Below are 17251 nucleotides of genomic sequence, written 5' to 3' on the forward strand. Positions count from 1 at the left end.
ATATATATATATATATATATAAAAATATAAAAAAAGAAAAAAGGGAGAGAGTTAGAGGGAGAGAAAGAAGTTTTAAAAGTGAAGCACGAAGTTCATAGAGAAAGAAAAGTTCGATCCCGGCTTTGCAGGGCTATAGGATGGGAGAGCTCTGTGCTGAGGGGGGGAGTCATTGCAGCTGGAGAGGCATTTAACAGAAGCTCTGCGCAGCCAATCTCTGCGCACGTTTTTACTGGCACCGCATCACACACGCAACTTTCCAGTCAGTGGGAAAAGGCATGGAAAGTGGTGCGTTCACGGGGCGCACTGAAAGGGAAAGCAGAGTGTGGGTGCTCCAGAAAAAGCCCGAGGACAAGATGGCAAGAGAGAGAGAGTGGGAAAAAACATGACACACACACACACAGAGGGAGAGAGAGAGAGAGAGAGAGAGAGAGATGCAGGCACTTGCATTTTTTTTGCCTACCCACTACACTGGCCAAAAAGATCAGAGGAACAACTTTTCTGATCTGATGAAATCAGAAATTGTGGAGGTGAGATCCAAGGCAACCTCCCACCTCTGCTGTGAAGCATGATGATGGCAGTGTCATGCTAAGGGAGTGACATCTGGAGGCTGGAGCTGAGCAATTCATCAACATTAAAAATAAAATATCAATCACACATAGATTGCTCTGGAAGTTAGACTGAAGTGAAAATCTTTTTTTTTATTTTTTTTTTTAACCCAGCAGTGACAATCCCTCCTCCCCCTCTCCACCATCTAATTTTGGGGATGGCAAAACATATGCAACAGAATAGAAAAAAAGTATTTTCTTTATTTGAAATTTAGAAATGTGAGTTTTAATTTTAGTAGTATATGATACACTCTCACATATAGCAGCGTAAGGGGTGCAAGTAGCTGATGTTGTTAAAGTAGACAAAACACAAGATAAACATACATTATTAATAAATTGTTGCCAAGATAAAAGAGAGGCTCCACTGGAACTGATGTAAAATGAACGTCTCAATCTTTAAATCCTGACAGATGAGGCCTTACTGTCTCTCTGTCCACATGTTCATCTTTTGTTCTCCTGCAGAGAGTTTGCAAATGCCTGCGTTAGACCACCACAGTGTGTGGAATCGCTTAAGGCGTGCGTGTGTTTACTAGCATGGATGTTAGTAGTCTACTTTTAAATAAATTAAAAGTAAAATCTCAGTAATGGAACATAAAAAAAGGCTCGAAGCCTGTGTGTGCTTTACTTGCTGTCCACACATGCTGCGGTACAGTTTCCAGGCCGTTTATTTATTTATTTTTTATTTATTTTGTTTTCGTTTTATTGCTTCCTCATTAATTAGTCACACATGGCATTAACAAAAACCTTATGGATAAACCAAACTATTAGGAGGGGAAAATAACGGGGCAATGGAAGGGATTTGTGGAGGCTGATGCAGCATGTTTATCCCTTTCTTTGTATTTAACCACTAAGTTCTCATGAGAACTTCTAGATGTTTTAAGCACAATACCAAATTACCGTCATTAATAATTTGCGCCACGACTTTGTGTGATTTCCTAATAAATGAATTCATGTGCCTCTCTTTGTTTAATTGGCTGAAATAACACAATTTAAGTAAAACAAAACAAAAAAAAACCCATAAAAACCTCCCTACTGAACAACAGAGCTCTGTAAGATTTAGATGTCTGTGGCCAACAGTGAGACTCCAATAAACAGCACCGCTGTAAATCAGCGTCTTAAAACGCCTCAACACGGCGTGATTGATTGTGAGGAGCAGGATTCTCTGAATTGTCTCCAAGTGGGTTTAAATTGAGGGGAGTTTGTTTGTACAAGGCTGTTTGGGAATGGAGCAGACTGGAGGCTGGTACCCCCTGTGGAGAGCGTAGGGCAACACAAGCATCTCTATGAAGAGGGCAATTAGAAAGGGGGGCAGGAAACTCTAAATATATACATATAAAAAAAAAACAGAGCTCTGTAATTTTAATGATTATTGTATGAATTAAACTGAATGCAACTGGCAGCATCTCAAAAGACGAAGCCAAGCCCTCCTCTGCGCAAATGCATAGGCGACAAATGGTGGGAGAATCTGCAGATGAAAACAACCTCATCCATAAGGAACACCCATTCTCCAACCGAGGGCAGTCAACACAGCCAGGGATGGACTCGGCTGAGGTCTGTGTGATCTCGACTCGACCCGACTGATGTCTCAGCTGAGAGTTGGGTTCTTAAAGAGACAGCGCAGCTTCAGTTCAATCCTCACCCCCCGAAAAGAACCCACATTCAAACCTCAAAGTTGATGGTAATAGACCAAGGACAATGAACGAATGAATGTGGACAGCAGTGATGGATGTGTTTCCATACTTATGCTTTCGTTTATTTTACTTTCTCATGAAAACCAGTTTTCCTCTTTTACTTCCCAGGGTCATTATCAAGGCTTTGGGTACACCATACAGGATCGAGCATGTTGTAAACAAAAAAAAAAAGAAAAAAGTCAAAATGGCTTCAAATATTGTTACTGAAGTAACGTAATATCACCATGAAAACATTAAAGAATCCAACCTTTAATCTGAATTCACAGATGTTTATGGGCAATAAAAGTTGTTAAAAATGTTTCGAATTTTGTTGTAAGATTGTCACTGCTTGCAAAAAATGATTGGTTGCTCTAGTAAATTGAGAATTGAGAAAAGCAGTGTAATTTTTCATACATGTTATGCTTCTTTTCTTGACGTAATCGGCATGTTTAGGGACTTCTAAATGGTACTCGCCGAATTGTTGCCTTGGCCTATAAACATGACGTGACACAGAGGCCCGTTTCTTTTAGTCACCGGCCACAAAGCGAAACAAGGGCCCGTATTTATCTTCCCACATCGCACAGTGAGGAGGATGGTTAGGGAGGTAAAAATAATTCTCCAGGGCTCAGGAGTCCTATCCTGGGGTCACCACGTTTCCATAGCAATCACATGACGACGACATCTACGTGTCAACTAGTTTGAGAGTGATGCAACGTTTTGCCCTCACAAACTTAAAAATGTGGAGTTCAATAAGCTCCATGTTGGGGGTCAAGTACTATATGAAGTGGAATCCCAACAACTCACAGCTCAGCATTCGTGGAGTCAGAATAAACTATTATGGGAAAATCCAGATATTAACATTGTTTTTTTCATAGAGCAAGTCTAAAATATTTCAAAGATGCAGGCTGGGAAGCCATAGGCAATATTCTACTACTAACTACTACTACTATTACTATTACTTGCAGAGAGGAGTAGAGTAGCCAAAGATTGGACTCAATTAAAAGGAAACATCCAAAAAGTTTGTGCAGTAAGAGTGAAAAGCACTTGGTAAAAAGGCGACTTGCCAAAACTATGACACAGTTTTGTTTATTACAAAACAAATTTAAATAGAGAAATATGACCTTGAAGTTTGATTTTTTTTATAAAAATAAATGTCAGTGTGAGATTATGAACCTGCAAAAAAAGACCCTTTTAAAAAAGATATTTTTTTACACCTTTACCAGGGGTGCCAGAACGTTTGCCCAGCACAGTAAATGGTTGTCAGAGATTTTTATTTTATGACGTATTGAATATTTAATTCACATTCAGGTAAAAGCTGTTTTCAATAAAAAAACAAACAAACAAATACTTTTACTTTTTACACCCTGAGAAACAAGTAATGTTCAGCACAATGTAGAGATCAGCTGTCACATGACATCTGATCTTAGGAGTGGTTAAGTTTGTAGTTGCAGAAAAATGTAGATCTAGATATTTTTATGTATGCTTATTTAATCAATTTTTTATAAATCACTTTGCATAATGTGATAAATGTTGCAACAACTTTAACCATTTTTATGAGGAATAAAGCGATTGACTTAGTGGAGTACTGTAAAGATTATTCTCTCCACAGGAGGGCAGTAGGGAGCAGCTGTACGTAGAGAGAAAGAGAGAGAGAAATTGTCATGCAAAGGATCAGATTGGTTGTATTTTCATAAGTGAGACAAGCACAACTCTCACCACGCAGCACATTTTCAGTGTTTATTTCTTTCAAGTCATCCACTTAATAAATAGAAACAATTCAAACACCAGACTGAAATGGGAGTGAAATAGCTTGAGTCTAGTAAACTGAAGTAAGACAGGCACTTAAAAGAAAAATAAAGATGAGTGTGCATTATCTAGTAGGATTACAGTGAGTTGTTTGTTGTTGTTTTTTTTCAATAACACCGTCAGGTAGCTGCTTAGAATTATACTGAAGGTACAGATACAAGAAAACTCAAATCTAAAAGCATTTAAAACAAATCTGCCAACTCGACAACAACAAACGGGTCTGCAAATAAACAACAAACACAAACAAAGATCACCTGAAGAGTCGTTGAGATATCTGCATGCAAATGAAGCGAGTGACTAATTTCAGTGTTTTTATGTTTTCTGTGAGGTTGAGGTGTGGGGTGACTCTTACCGTTTAGTTCAAAATGCACACGAGTTGAACACTTTTTCACTTAAAACGCAGCAAAGCACACAAAGCGAGGCGTACGAAAATGTAGTCTGAAGAAGAAGCTGATTCAGCCTCTGATTTGGTTCTATAAACACCGACTAGAGGCAGGAGAAAGAACAAGTGAAGGCAGCTTTACACGTTAAGATGTACGCAGCTATAAATGCAGATTAAACTCAAGAGACACTTTAAAACAAAGAGGTCAGTGGAAGATTTTCAAGCAAGAATACATTTGGCTTCTTACCGTTTTATCCAGTGTCAGTTTGTTTAGTGTGAATGAACCGGGACGTCTAGCATTAGTGGATTTAAAAAAAAACAAAAAAACAACAACAAAAAGCAATTCTAAAGTTTAAAAACCTTTTTCAGACACTGAGGGGAAAAGCTTGTATTGTTCAAAGCTCCCTTATTTAGTTGGCACAAAGTAGTTTATCAAAAAAACAAACAAAAAAACAATCTCTGTGCCTATGTGTGTGAAAATAAAGCTCTGACGCTGAATTTCATTCAGAACAAGTCAAACGTGTAGCTTGGCTCGGACCCCGTCCAGAGTCCAGGAGTTTGGGTGAACGCTGGGTCAGATGAGTGCGGGTCGGCGGCGTCGATGGAAGCGCTCCGACGATGAGTTTGTGTTACAGCTTTGGTTTAGCAAGCCAAAGCCCGGGTTCACGGTGTGTCCTGTTTATCGGCGGTGGAGAGGTCCCTCAAGACACGACGGAGGCTTTCAAAGTCCAGCTCAGAGTCGGTGGTCAGACCTCGCTCACTGGCAGATCCGCGTCGTCAATGTCCAGATGGGTCTGGGGCGCCTGGGGCTCGAAGCTGCTTCGACGTCTCCACGGCGACTCCTCGGAGCACGCCACGGTGATGCTGGCGGGCGGCTGGGAGGTCACTTTGCGAGGCGTGTCTCCTGCAGGGACAGGCGTGCTGGCGCGTGGCTGTGAACGGGGCGCGGCAGCAGGCTCATGAAGTGCTCGCTGTCCCACGCCAGGCTGCGGGCGTGCGCCGCACGCGACGGCGTCGGCCCGCTCGGGGTTGCATGGTGGCACGGCAGGTACGGGCGCGCGAGGGACGGCGGCAGCCGCTGGGCTGCGGTAGAACGAGGGACGGTTGCCGTGTTCCTGCGGCGAGAAGAGGGAAGGAGAGAGAGGGCGGCTGCCGTTAGTGTCTAAAGCGCGTCTCTACTAAAGGTAGAGTAATTTTAAAAAGACTGGATGAAGCACCGGCAGGTGGAGTCTGAAGCAGCCGGAAGGTTGTAGGAGCTGAAGAGTGTGGAGTTAAGACTGGAGATAGTGGTGGTAGTATTGGTAGCAGGGAGAGAGGAGTGTCAGCGGGTTTAGGTTGCGAAAGGAAATTGAAAACAAAGAGCCTTTGGAAGAAGCAGTGGTTGGTTGCCGCTTAGTATTTCACAGCTTTTCATAGTCACTTTTCAGTCTCTGAAAGATAAACAGGAGCAGGAGAAGAAAGAAAAACACAGCAGAGGCGGTGAAAAGCAGAGAAGTGGTCGCCGCTGAGCAGCTGGCAGAGGGTTAGCAAGACAAACATGGCAGCATTAGCGCTGCAGCAGGAGCTTCTGGAAACTCCAAGAGTTTCCAGAGTTTCAAAACAGAACTTCGTCTCGCACAACAGCGCGGTGGGACGATTTGTGTCTCTGCGAGCTTTACTGATCTGGAAAAGTTGCTATTCCTGGGAGAGATGTGTAAAACGACTTACATTCATCTTTTATTGCAGTAGATTAATCATAAGTTCTGTGAACCTTTCATAGTGAGAGAAGGCTGTTGCAGTAAAATGCGAGTTTTAAATGTTTTTACACATCTTTAACAGGCGTCCCAGCAAATTGTCCAGCACTATTCATCAGAAGAATCGTCATATCGAGTCAAAATGTGAAAAAAGCAATTTGAGCTCAATATTCAGGGGAATTTCAGGAAGATTATCACTTTTGAAACTTTCGAAACTTATTAGTAGGAATATTTAACAATTTTATAAATCTAAAATATCATGACGCAACTCAACATTCGCAAACAACCCCAAGTCTGCGGTTCTGCACACGCAGATGTGATGATTAAAGTTAGCGACCACGGGTGAAAACGTTAAGCGTTCAGCACACACAGGTACACAGAATCAACAGGTGAACACGCGTCTCGAAAGAAAGAGGAAGGAAAAAACATACAGGCAGCGGACAGGAGGGAAGAGGAGAGACAAGCAGGATGTCACACATCTAAGACAGGTACACAGCTGCAGCAGGCTGCAGAGAGAACAAGGCACGGAGGGGAAGAGAAGGTGTGAATGACAGCAACAGTGACAAAGACAGAAACAGTATTTACAGCCGAGCTGCCGGGAAAGTTCAGACAGTCACTGTGCTCTACGCTTGTGCAAGGTTCGTGTAAATAGATGTACACTTATATATATTATATGCAGACATTTAAACGTCAGTATAAAAAGGTGAAGACAAAAATTAGCAAAAAATAAATAAATAAAAAAGGTACATTAAAGTGAAGATTTCAGCTGTCAGATGTATGAACTGCACAGCTTCAGATTCCTCAATAATATAATGTTGATAAAATTATCCTACAGTTCTGGATTTAACACAGAGTCAATTTTTCCACCTTCGTTCTTTTTTTTTTAAATCAGCCTTGGATCTCTTGTTTTTCTTATTCAACGACTGCATGCCACTCACAAGTTGCATAAAAAGCATATGACATATTTATATTGGACAATCTTTTAAACAGTGACACATTTCTATTCACTAAACCACAGAGGATCCACAACTTATTGTAAGAAAGATAAGCAAAAGAATAGAAAAACAAAGAAAGGAGGTAAATGAAAGAGCATCTAGAGAAAGGGGGGGGCATAGTGAAAGGGCTTGCTGAGTTATGGCAGCCATATTTAGGATGTACTTACAGAGGTGTGAAAAAATATTTGACTCCATATGGATTTCCTCCAGTTTGCTCTTTTTGTTTTGTCACATTTACATTTTCACATAAACAAATTCCAACTCCAGAGAAAGACAAACAGAACAAACGGATATGAAGAGAAATTTTCAAATGATTTTCAAACGCGACCCAAACCAGCCTGGCCTGACGTGGAAAAAGTATTTTTCCTCCCAAACCTAATTATGTGTTGCAACAAGTATTTGCAACGCCGTGGGGGAAATTTTGGGCCACTCTTGTTTGCAGAATTGTTTCAGTTCGACCACATTAAAACGAGATGCCTCTTTAAGGTTACGGCTTCTAAATGCTAACCACTCTTTTGTTTTGTCATTTTCTTCTAGCAGCCATTTAGAAGTGGACCTGCTCTGACCGATGTCCTCACCACTCCTCGGAAGGTTCACCACTGGTTTAGGTTTCCCCCCCTCCGCCTTCGCTGCCAACTCTGTGATTCAGCCTTAAAAATGTCCGCCGCTCCCCGTGCTTCTCGTCTGCTCTTGAATTTTTCATTATGTCAGGACAAATTATGTTGCTTTTTGAGATTTTCAGCTTCATGATGTTAGAAAATTATTTTCTAAAGGTCTGGTAATGATCATGTTTGGTTGTGAAATTGAGTCAGAAAGTGTGACTAATCACAGTTAGTTTATGAGGTTCATTCTGAAGAGGCGCAATTACATTTTTTTTTCAACACAGGCTTAAGTTGGTTTGGACATTTTATTTATTTATTCAGGTTATTTTTGTCTGAGATTAAAATTTGCTTTGTGAACTGACGAATTTAAATGTGACAAAAGAAAAAAAAGATATTTCTAAAGGGAGCAAATATCCTTTCACAGCAGCATACAAATTAAAAAAGGGGAAAAAAAAAGAGCACTAGATAAGCATTTAGACCTTAGCTGCTCTTATGGTAGCCATTTTCACACATTCAATGCCATCCTAAAAAACATTCTCAAAATATGTTTTAAAGTTATACTGTGCGCAAACAGAGACGTGCACAACATTAACTCTGGACTCTTCGGTTATAGAATATCAATTATGCAGACCTAGCTGCAAATTTTCCAAAGATGAGATCTGCAACTTCATGATCTTTTCTGTTTTATTCATCCGTTACTCCTGTGAATTCATTCCGCAAACAAGTTGGCCGATTTTACAAACAAAAATTCAACAAAAAGGTCAAATTGAGTTTTAAAACTCGGCATCGGCACCAATAGTAGAAAAACTTTTAACTATCGACCCTGAATATCGTCAGGGATGATGCATGTTTTCAGAAAAAGTAAATATTTTCATAATGTAGGCCTTTTGGCTCCTTTGTGCTCTTGCCAGATTCTTCCCCCTGTTCCCTTTCATATCTTAGGAAAATGCGAAACCAAAAATCACCTACTGCAGATTTTATAGAAGAAAAAGCTTAACCCGCAGCTGAACATGTCTCACGTTCAATGTGTGAAAAGAGCAAATATCTAACAACCAAAGCGCCAGCCAGTGAGAGGGGGGAAGGAAATAATAATAATATATATATATAAAAAAAAAAGTACTGGAAAGGTGAATTTATAGTTTGCAAGGGGGATTTAGACGAGCTGACATACGTGCCGCTGCACTCCCCGATTCGAGACGTATACCTCTGTATACAGGGGTTCGACAGCCGTCTGGCCTGCCGCATCTGCAACAACACAGTGCACAGCAGGATTAGAGCAGACGGGCTGGGGGTCCCGATGCGACAGGAAGGAGAGAGAGAGAAAGAGAGAGAGAGAGAGAGAGACAGAGACAAAGGAAGAAGTAAGAAAAAAAGAACAACAGCTAGAGGAAAAAAAACAGAGATGTGGAGCACAGAATGATTCCAGTGTAACCAGGAAGTACCAACGGAGGTGCGCAGAGGTGTTGATTACTTCGCTGGCACCTTTCAGCTTTAGCTGCTTTTTTGTGACTACAGTAAAAGAATGTCGTTTTAAGAACAGATAGTTCTATGCGGTTTGCATTCAGCTGACGATCCAAAATACAAATCTCTAGTGACATGCGTCATCTGCTTAACAGACGCCACATTTTAAGAGGACACTCCAGTAAAATTATATGGATATGGTTTGTGATTGGTGATGAGGGGGAGGTGATAAAAAAAAAAAAAGGATTTACGAGTCTCTAGGACCACACCGCAAAGTTACCTCATTAAACACAATCGTTTTTTGGCTTTTTCTCCCTTTTTTTTTTTAAACTAAGTGTGTTGCAAAACTGTTCATACTCCTGGAACTTTTTCCTGTTTACAACCACAAATTCTGTTGTAGTTTATTGGTGCTTAATGGAACAGAATAACATGAAGTAGAACATGAGGGGAAGGAAATGCTTGTTTGTTTTTTGTTGTCACCTGAAAACTGTGGAAATCATTTGCATCTTTCTCTAAATCTTTGGAGCTGGAGCTCTCCAGTTACTAACCTGCTGACACTTTTCAGATTTCTATTTGCTAAAACAAAATCAGATCATGCATGTTTTTCCTTTCGCTTCACAGTGACACTTTGTGATCCCCATAAACTCCAACAAAAAAACAAAAACAAAAACAAAAAAACAATAAAAATTGTGGTTGTAACCATGACGGAATATGAAAGAGGTTAAAGGTTATAACTAGTACTTCAAGGCACAATTTGAAGGCAGGGTGAAAGTTTCCACACCAGAACTTACTTTGAGCTCATCTGCTTTTAGTTTCTAAACTCCTGCCTCATACGGCATAAATGAAGTTTATCAAGAAAAAAAAAAAAAAAAACAGGTTAGTTGTGTTTTGGCTTCAGAGAAATTAACAGTTCATGCTCAAGAACGTCCACAGTAGTGTTTCCTCATAAGCCGGTTCTTCCTACCACTAGATGTCAGCGTAATTCTCGACTTCTGCTTGTGTGTTGCAGTGAATGAATGGTACTTACTGTGGCAGCCGACCTCCCAGGTCCCCGCTGGGCTACTATCGCCCCTGAGATGGCCTTTATCCAACTGTGCATCTCCACCGGGCTGTCCGCCTAGTGGAGACAAAAAAATTAATTAATTAATTAAAGTATAAGAGGGAGAAATCCTATGGAGTGGATGTAGAATCCTTAGTTGGTAAAAGTGACAAAATTCAAGAACCTCACAGTCTGACCTGCGACAGCTGCTAAGCTAATTTTATAATCACAGAAAACACACCTGGATATAAAAGGTCCTCGATGTGGTGACGACTTCAAAGAGATTATCTCTCATCATGATGTCACTAGAGGGACGCCAGAAACAAGTGAAATCAAATTCGACAACTAGAGCCGATACGAATCTGTCTTCATCAAACACAAAGACGTTTATTGTACGCGGCGAGGAAAATGTCGGGGCATGTCGAATACCTCTGTTTGCACTCCTGGACCTTATGAACCTCCTTTAGTGGGATCATCCTCAGAGGCTCTTTCTCCTAAAGACGGCATAAAACACCCACAACAGACGACGAATGTTATTATTTGGAGGTATTTTAATAGCATAATTACTAAAATCAATCCAAGTTGGTTTCTGTCTGACAAGAAAAATGGCAAACTTCCCTCAAAGCTTGTAATTTTCTTGATTGCTAGAGTGCGTATGTCCTTCAGGATGTTGATAGGCAAATACACAGATAAACGTGTCAAATAGGGGCTGACGCTGACAAGGACAGGGTACAGGATGTGCAGGTTGTCTTGAGGACAGCTTGTGTGTGTGTGTGTGTGTGTGTGTGTGTGTGTGTGCGTGTGTGTGTGTGTGAGTAAAACTGGCTGGAGCTAGTGAGACGTGACAGGACATGTGAAGGCAGTGAATTCCTCAGACTGCGAATAAAACAAGCTGAAACTTGGGACCGAGAGTGATGTTACTCCGCCCACCACTGTTGAGGTAAAGCAACTCAACACAAAACGTTTTTGTTAAAAAAAATAAAATAAAAAAAAAGAGCTTCATTTTAACTTGGAAGTTAATTACCAAATCCGACTTGAAGTAGCTCATAGCGTTTTCCTCCAGGAGGAAGTAGCGACGCTTCCAGTTCCTCATCTGGGAAGAAAACAGATGTTACTTCCATGAAAATTAAAAGAGAAACTTGTCAATTTGCAGCTGTAGTTGGAACAAAATTTCCTGTATAAATGAAATGCAAAGCAGTAGAATTAGCATACAGTTAGCATCTTACATGAGCGATTCCTTGAGAAACTAGGTGCTAAACTTAAATATTTCTAAAAAGCCACATGTCCAAACCAAATCATAACTTTTCTGTACTCCGTTCAACCTCCTTCTTATTTGCTTGCATACTCATTTTGTCTTCAGGCTTAAATTTGATGCATGTTTCTCCATCTCACTCATATTTAGTCTAAACTTGGAAAATAGACATTTCTGAAATATGTAAAATAAGGACCTGAAGGATTTTCCTGAAAGCCAACATGGAATCAAATAAAAAGCCGTCTAAAGGCCTCACCACGGCTCCTTGCTTCACACAGTAGCCTGACTTGATGACGCTCTGTTCCTGAGCCGGCCTGCCCAGGAAGTATGGCAGCTGGCTGTGGGAGCGCTGCAGCGCCTCGCGCTCTGATCGGTTCGCGCCGTCACCGCCTTCGTGCTGGGAGGGAAAACATCTTATTGACATGTAAAGTTTAAACTTTGCAATGCAAACACGGTCGTTATTAGGTTAAATTTGGAAACTGATAAAAGTCCTTCACCAAAATATGCGCATACTTAATGCAATATAAAATACTGAACATACGCTAAATAACTGCATTTTTATTTTATGTTTTAAAAGAGCATAATTTTACAGAGCTAAATTAGGACAGATGAAGAAAACAGTTTTCACACTGTGAAAGTCCAAACTGTTCTCTGTAAACAATGTGTGTTTTATTTGAAATGATTGTTTACCCATAAATATATTACTTTTTTTTATTAACTAAAGGACAGACAAGGTCATGCATTTATTTACACCTTAAACAGGATCCCCTTACACAAACTGGTGAAACAAAACTAATTATTTTATTTTTCAGCAATATGCACCAGTTATTGTTTGTTGCGTTAGTTGATTTTACATTGTTGTGTTCCTGCAAAGCACCTTTGAACAAAACGTACAAGTATTATTTATCTAAGCAGTTACTCTTAAAAGAAGTTTAACAAATTCATTTTCTATTTGAAAATTTTCAGGGAAATGAAACAGAATGTTTAGATTATTATCTGAACTGATTGTAATCAAAAGTTTTCAAGGCTTCTCACTGGAGTTGGGGAAAAAAAACAGCTTGACCAGTTTGAGTCAGAAAACTTCATGTTCACTGAGTGAGAGCATTTGGAAGAGGAAAGAATAAAAAGAGAAAAGAAAAAAGGAAAGAAATGAAACAAAAAGGATAAAAGAAAAGAAAAAAGAAAAGGAAAGAAAAGAAAAGAAGTGTTTTAGAAGCACAGAGCCCCTCCAAAAACAACGTAACATGAATTTCAGAATCACATCGGTCTTTTAAGAGATGCATTCACGGCCACTCGCACACAAAGTCTTTTGATTGCAACACTTTCATTATCAATGGAGAAGATTCAGGAGACATCTGATGTGTGCTTTGGCCAAGTTTAAATATCTAGAAACATATAATTGTTATTCTCTTGTTTCCCGTGAAACTCTGAGAACAGTTATCCTTTTAAGCGTTGAGTGACAGGTTGTTTGGTGGGCCTGATGTTCACCTGGGTTTGGGTTATGATGGGAACTCCACCGATTATGTCCGTCCTGTAGGAAACCTGCTTCTTGGGCCCGACGACGTCTGGCAAAATTTTCTGGTTTTCTGAATTCTGCTGGCTTTCTGACGACTTTGGCACCTTAACAAAAAACATAAACGATGCACAGACGGGCGGATTGTAGCCATTAGCTGCAGGTTAAAACTCCACTACATTTCTCAATACTTTAAATGGAGAAAACATCAATTTGCATATGCAAAATCTGCCTGTAGTGTAACATATTTTATATCCATTTCCTCTTTGTCAGGCTAGCATTTTACGGAGAACAATGGAAGCAGTCCTTTATCCCAGAACTCAGGAAAACAATACAGCATCCTGTTAGTCATGTTTCGACTCACTTCTAATTCCTTGACAGAGTTTCTTAATCAGTTCAGAGAAAAAGATCAAATATGAGCCAGAGAGGACTGATTTATGTTGTCAAAAAATAAAAAAAATTAAGAAGAAAAGAAAAAGGCGAATGTTTTGTGTGCTTGAGTGACTCACAGTGATCTTGGTGGCTTTATTGAGAGCGTTGACCCAGTCGACAAGGTCCTGTTGATCATTGGCCTGAAGGAAGAACTTCCTCATCCCAGCGTTGATGACTAACAGATCATAAAACAGGAGTGGGAACAAAAGGGAAGGGTGAAATTAACTTGGGTCCCAACGCCTCCGGCATGGAGTTCATTACTACTACTACAACAAAATATAAACTAAAAAGGCAAAGATGAAGTGTTAATCCAAAACTTTGCCGTTCTTGCACAACAATGAGTGTCAGAACGGAGCAGCTGCCACCGGTGACTGTGATGACGAAACAAAACTGAGCTGAGGGAGTTTCCCACACAGCCAACAAGATTTCCTTGTAGAAAAAAAAAAAAAAAGATTCAAGACCCAACAAATAAATACCATCATATGTTCAGACTCAAATGAAAGTGAGAGACAAACTTTTCCATGTTTTGCATTTTTGAAAGCTGAGTCAGAAGCTGACTGCATGAACTCCTTTCTCTTTCCCATGAATCGTTAAGTTGCGCTAATCAAAGCTTCCTTGTATCTTCTGCTTCCTTTCCATGTCACTGTGATAAATTACATTACAGCTGTGCTGATTTACCTGTCAACTAACAGCAGTAAAAGGCACAAAGCAAACTCTGTGGCACAATTAAGATCATGCATTTTGAGCTCCAACTCAGAGCGGAATGACACGTCTCTCTAAATAAATCTGTCTGCTCTCTGGTTAATAAAATTATAGTGTTAACCTTTCTCAAACATGTTGACCTCGTCTTTGAGGCACACCGAGTGTTGAGTAAGTGTTTTGCTCTTTAAAGTAAAGCAGCAGGATGACAAATCTAGGTGTAACCGAGTCAGGTGACGGATCTGACTCAGTTGTAAAACTATGCTGCGCGCTGGTGGGAAAACCTGTTAACCTTCAACATGCATACAAATCCTTCAAACCCATCCGTGAGGCAATCGGCTTCAAAGAACTCTGATCTCGGTTTTCTGACAATGTTGACATGCTGTTTGAGCACCGGCTAACTTTTCTGAACACCACTAACTGCCAGAAGGAGGAGCGGGGGGGGGAAGCGGGACTCGTGGTTATCAACATGTGCTGCACAAATGGCCTTTCAAAAATAACTTTGTCCAATCTCCAAAGCAAGTCCCAATTAGGACGCCGGCATCGGGCAGAAACCTCAACAAGGCATGTGGCGCGCACGCAGCCGGACAATGTGCGCTCACGCGGCAACGTCAACATGGTCGGCCATTCGTCGCACCGATACTTCCCGTGATTGAGTAAGTGAAGGAGAGGGACGAGTCAACAATAACAGAAAGGGAAGTTTTTTTTCCCCTAAAGAACCTGATCTGAAGCAACTGATATATTTACGCAACACGATCATGTAGTCCTCAAAGGTGTGTGAAGTCAAGTAAAGATCAACAAGTATGTATCTTTGCCAATTTTGGTCGATATCAAACTTTTTTTTGTCTATAATGTGTCTAAATATAGCAGGAGAGTTGCTGAGTTGGCACCAGTGGTGTGACTGTCGTTAACTGTGAACTTGCAGACATGACCTGGTGGGCGGCTCTTTCAGTCAAACCTCTCTACCAGCAGTTAATGTTCTTGCTTTAGTATAAACTGATAAAATATAGTTCAATGGCAAAAGAGGTGAAATATTAATATTTTAAAGATTAAATAGTAATCTAACAAAATCTATGCTGAGAATATTTATGTTTAGATTAATTTAGACTTTAAAAAAAGCTAATTTAGCAAGTGATATGAGCAAAAATTACTCTTTAAGACATTTTTTTCTACTATACAGTCATATTGTCATGCATAAATATATATAATCATACATTAAACAGCAACACATTACATTCTAACATGATCCAGCATTATATTCAAGTCATTTACACTTTTAAAAGCAACAGTACTCTCTCATGTAGCGTTCATTTATCATTGCTTGTTCTCACTGAACTGACTAAGCTTCTATTGTGTGTGTGTGTGTGTGTGTGTGTGTGCGCGCGTGTGTGCGTGTGTGCGTGTGTTTCAAACACAGCTCTGCCTTTACACATCCTGAGGACAGACAATACCAGTTGTGTCTGGAGCCACCATTGTCCACCATGCTGGCTCTATCTTAAAAACCATCATTGATGGAGCTCTGATTACCTCCAGTAAAGCCTCAGACACAAAACAACAGAACAACAGTCTTGTACTGCATATGTAGGATTACAAAGAATATTTTAAAATGCTATTGTAAACAAAAACAAAAGAAAAAGACTTGCTTCCAACAGGAACTCTGCACAGTATAAAACTTTAGATCAAAATTGTTGATCAAGATGCTGTCAACAAGACGAGTCAACAAAACAAACCAAAGCTAAATAGGAAGATGACGATGTTTGGTTGCGTACTTACCAAAGCAAAACTCTGCTTTGGGCCTCTGCTTGGTGGCATCACTGACCTAAAGATGGATTAAGTACAAGGTTTCACCTTCATATTTAACTAAACTGTATTCGTGAAACTGTATCAGTGTAAAGAAAGTTGCTGATGCTATATTTTCCTTTACCTTAGAGATGTAGGTGAGCTTGAGTGAACCAACACAGTCTGCACCGATGGGCAGGTTCTACAGAAGGAAAGCAAAAAGAGGAATATTTGCATTAACATGCTTTAATAAAAAGTACAAAGACACAAGACTAATGTTGATCTAAGTGATGTCACAATCTGACTGCAAATGTCGATGCAGGATCACATAATCTCTAAACCAATCGGATCGGGAGTTACTGACAACTCCCAATCCTTGTTTTTGGTAGACCTTTAAGCATTTTTAAGAGGTAAATCTTTAGAAATCAAGATCTAGTTTTTGTACATGTCTTGCAAAACACAAGACATTATTATTTTGGTTATTTTATGGGGCAAATATGGGTGTTCTGCAAAGAAACGACAATCGGCCAATGCCGATGGCATCTACTCCCGCAAAGGTCTGAAAATCAGCCGCTGTCCCCTTTTGATCTGCCGTTAGAGAGGGCTGACTGTCAGACCTGTCCGCCAGGTCACATCTGCATGTGCGTGGTTAACAATAGCCACCCATCTGTGCCAACTTAGCAACTTTACTGATATATTTAGTGACTTTTCAGACAAAAAAAAAAACCTTGTTATCGGCCAAAATCACAGTCAAAGTCAGGAAACACCTACTAAATGAGAAGCAGCGGTAAGAGACAAGACCGACTTCTACAACCTCTACATTGGAGAACCTAAACTGCACGTCTGGATGGACCAGAACGCAGAAGATCAATCGCATTGGATCAAGAACCAGCAGGTAATTTACACCTCAAAGACAAGGAACTCTCGCTTGAAGACAGCAAGGTGCACATTTTGGACAGGGAGGACAGGTTGTTTGAGAGAGAAGTGGAAGAAGTTATTTATATTAAACATAAAAGACAACAGTAAATAAAACTTGGCCTCAGATCAGATTCCATCTTTCTAACACCGTCTCTGCAGGCCGTCATGTCTCCCCAGGTGGTTTTACAGCAATTCAGACCTTGGAACGTGTGACCAAAACAACTCACGTGAAATCATTAAAGACATGTTTGGATCATCAGGCAACAATGAACCAAACACTGAGTTGAATGTGACTCTTGTAATAATGGCTCTACTCCTGCGATTTTTCTAACTTCAACTCATGAGCCTCTTCCTTATACAAACAT

At 40.3% G+C, this 17251-nt stretch overlaps 1 protein-coding gene and 1 long non-coding RNA gene across 9 annotated transcripts in view; one reads left to right on the forward strand and one right to left on the reverse strand.

The window, feature by feature from the left end:
* Positions 1-3998: 3998 nt before the first annotated feature.
* The window catches only part of LOC103133626 (pleckstrin homology domain-containing family A member 1-like), a 15862-nt gene continuing 2609 nt past the window's right edge, over positions 3999-17251 (reverse strand). Inside the window, exons 2-14 of one of the 8 annotated variants that reach the window (XR_001661333.1) lie at positions 16114-16170; positions 15963-16008; positions 13568-13665; positions 13034-13165; positions 11802-11942; positions 11318-11386; positions 10723-10787; positions 10535-10598; positions 10282-10371; positions 8965-9038; positions 6628-6702; positions 5681-5893; positions 5487-5578 (exon numbers count right to left, since the gene is read on the reverse strand). Coding sequence is in view for 2 of the 8 variants with exons in the window: in XM_016668027.1 (XP_016523513.1) it covers positions 5210-5578; positions 10282-10371; positions 10535-10598; positions 10723-10787; positions 11318-11386; positions 11802-11942; positions 13034-13165; positions 13568-13665; positions 15963-16008; positions 16114-16170 (1131 nt within the window). In the remaining 6 variants the exon portion in view is untranslated. Of the gene's footprint in view, positions 5579-5680; positions 6703-8964; positions 9039-10281; positions 10372-10534; positions 10599-10722; positions 10788-11317; positions 11387-11801; positions 11943-13033; positions 13166-13567; positions 13666-15962; positions 16009-16113; positions 16171-17251 lie in introns of all 8 variants that reach the window. The other 7 variants (XR_001661335.1, XR_001661332.1, XR_001661334.1 and 4 more) reach the window with 7 other exon arrangements.
* LOC107835548 (uncharacterized) lies at positions 9045-10189 on the forward strand. Its single transcript, XR_001661337.1, has 2 exons — positions 9045-9307; positions 9338-10189. It is a non-coding gene; the product is annotated as an uncharacterized LOC107835548 (long non-coding RNA).

This window comes from Poecilia formosa, unplaced genomic scaffold, assembly GCF_000485575.1.
Source record: "Poecilia formosa unplaced genomic scaffold, Poecilia_formosa-5.1.2 Scaffold12, whole genome shotgun sequence".
Lineage (NCBI taxonomy): Eukaryota > Metazoa > Chordata > Actinopteri > Cyprinodontiformes > Poeciliidae > Poecilia > Poecilia formosa.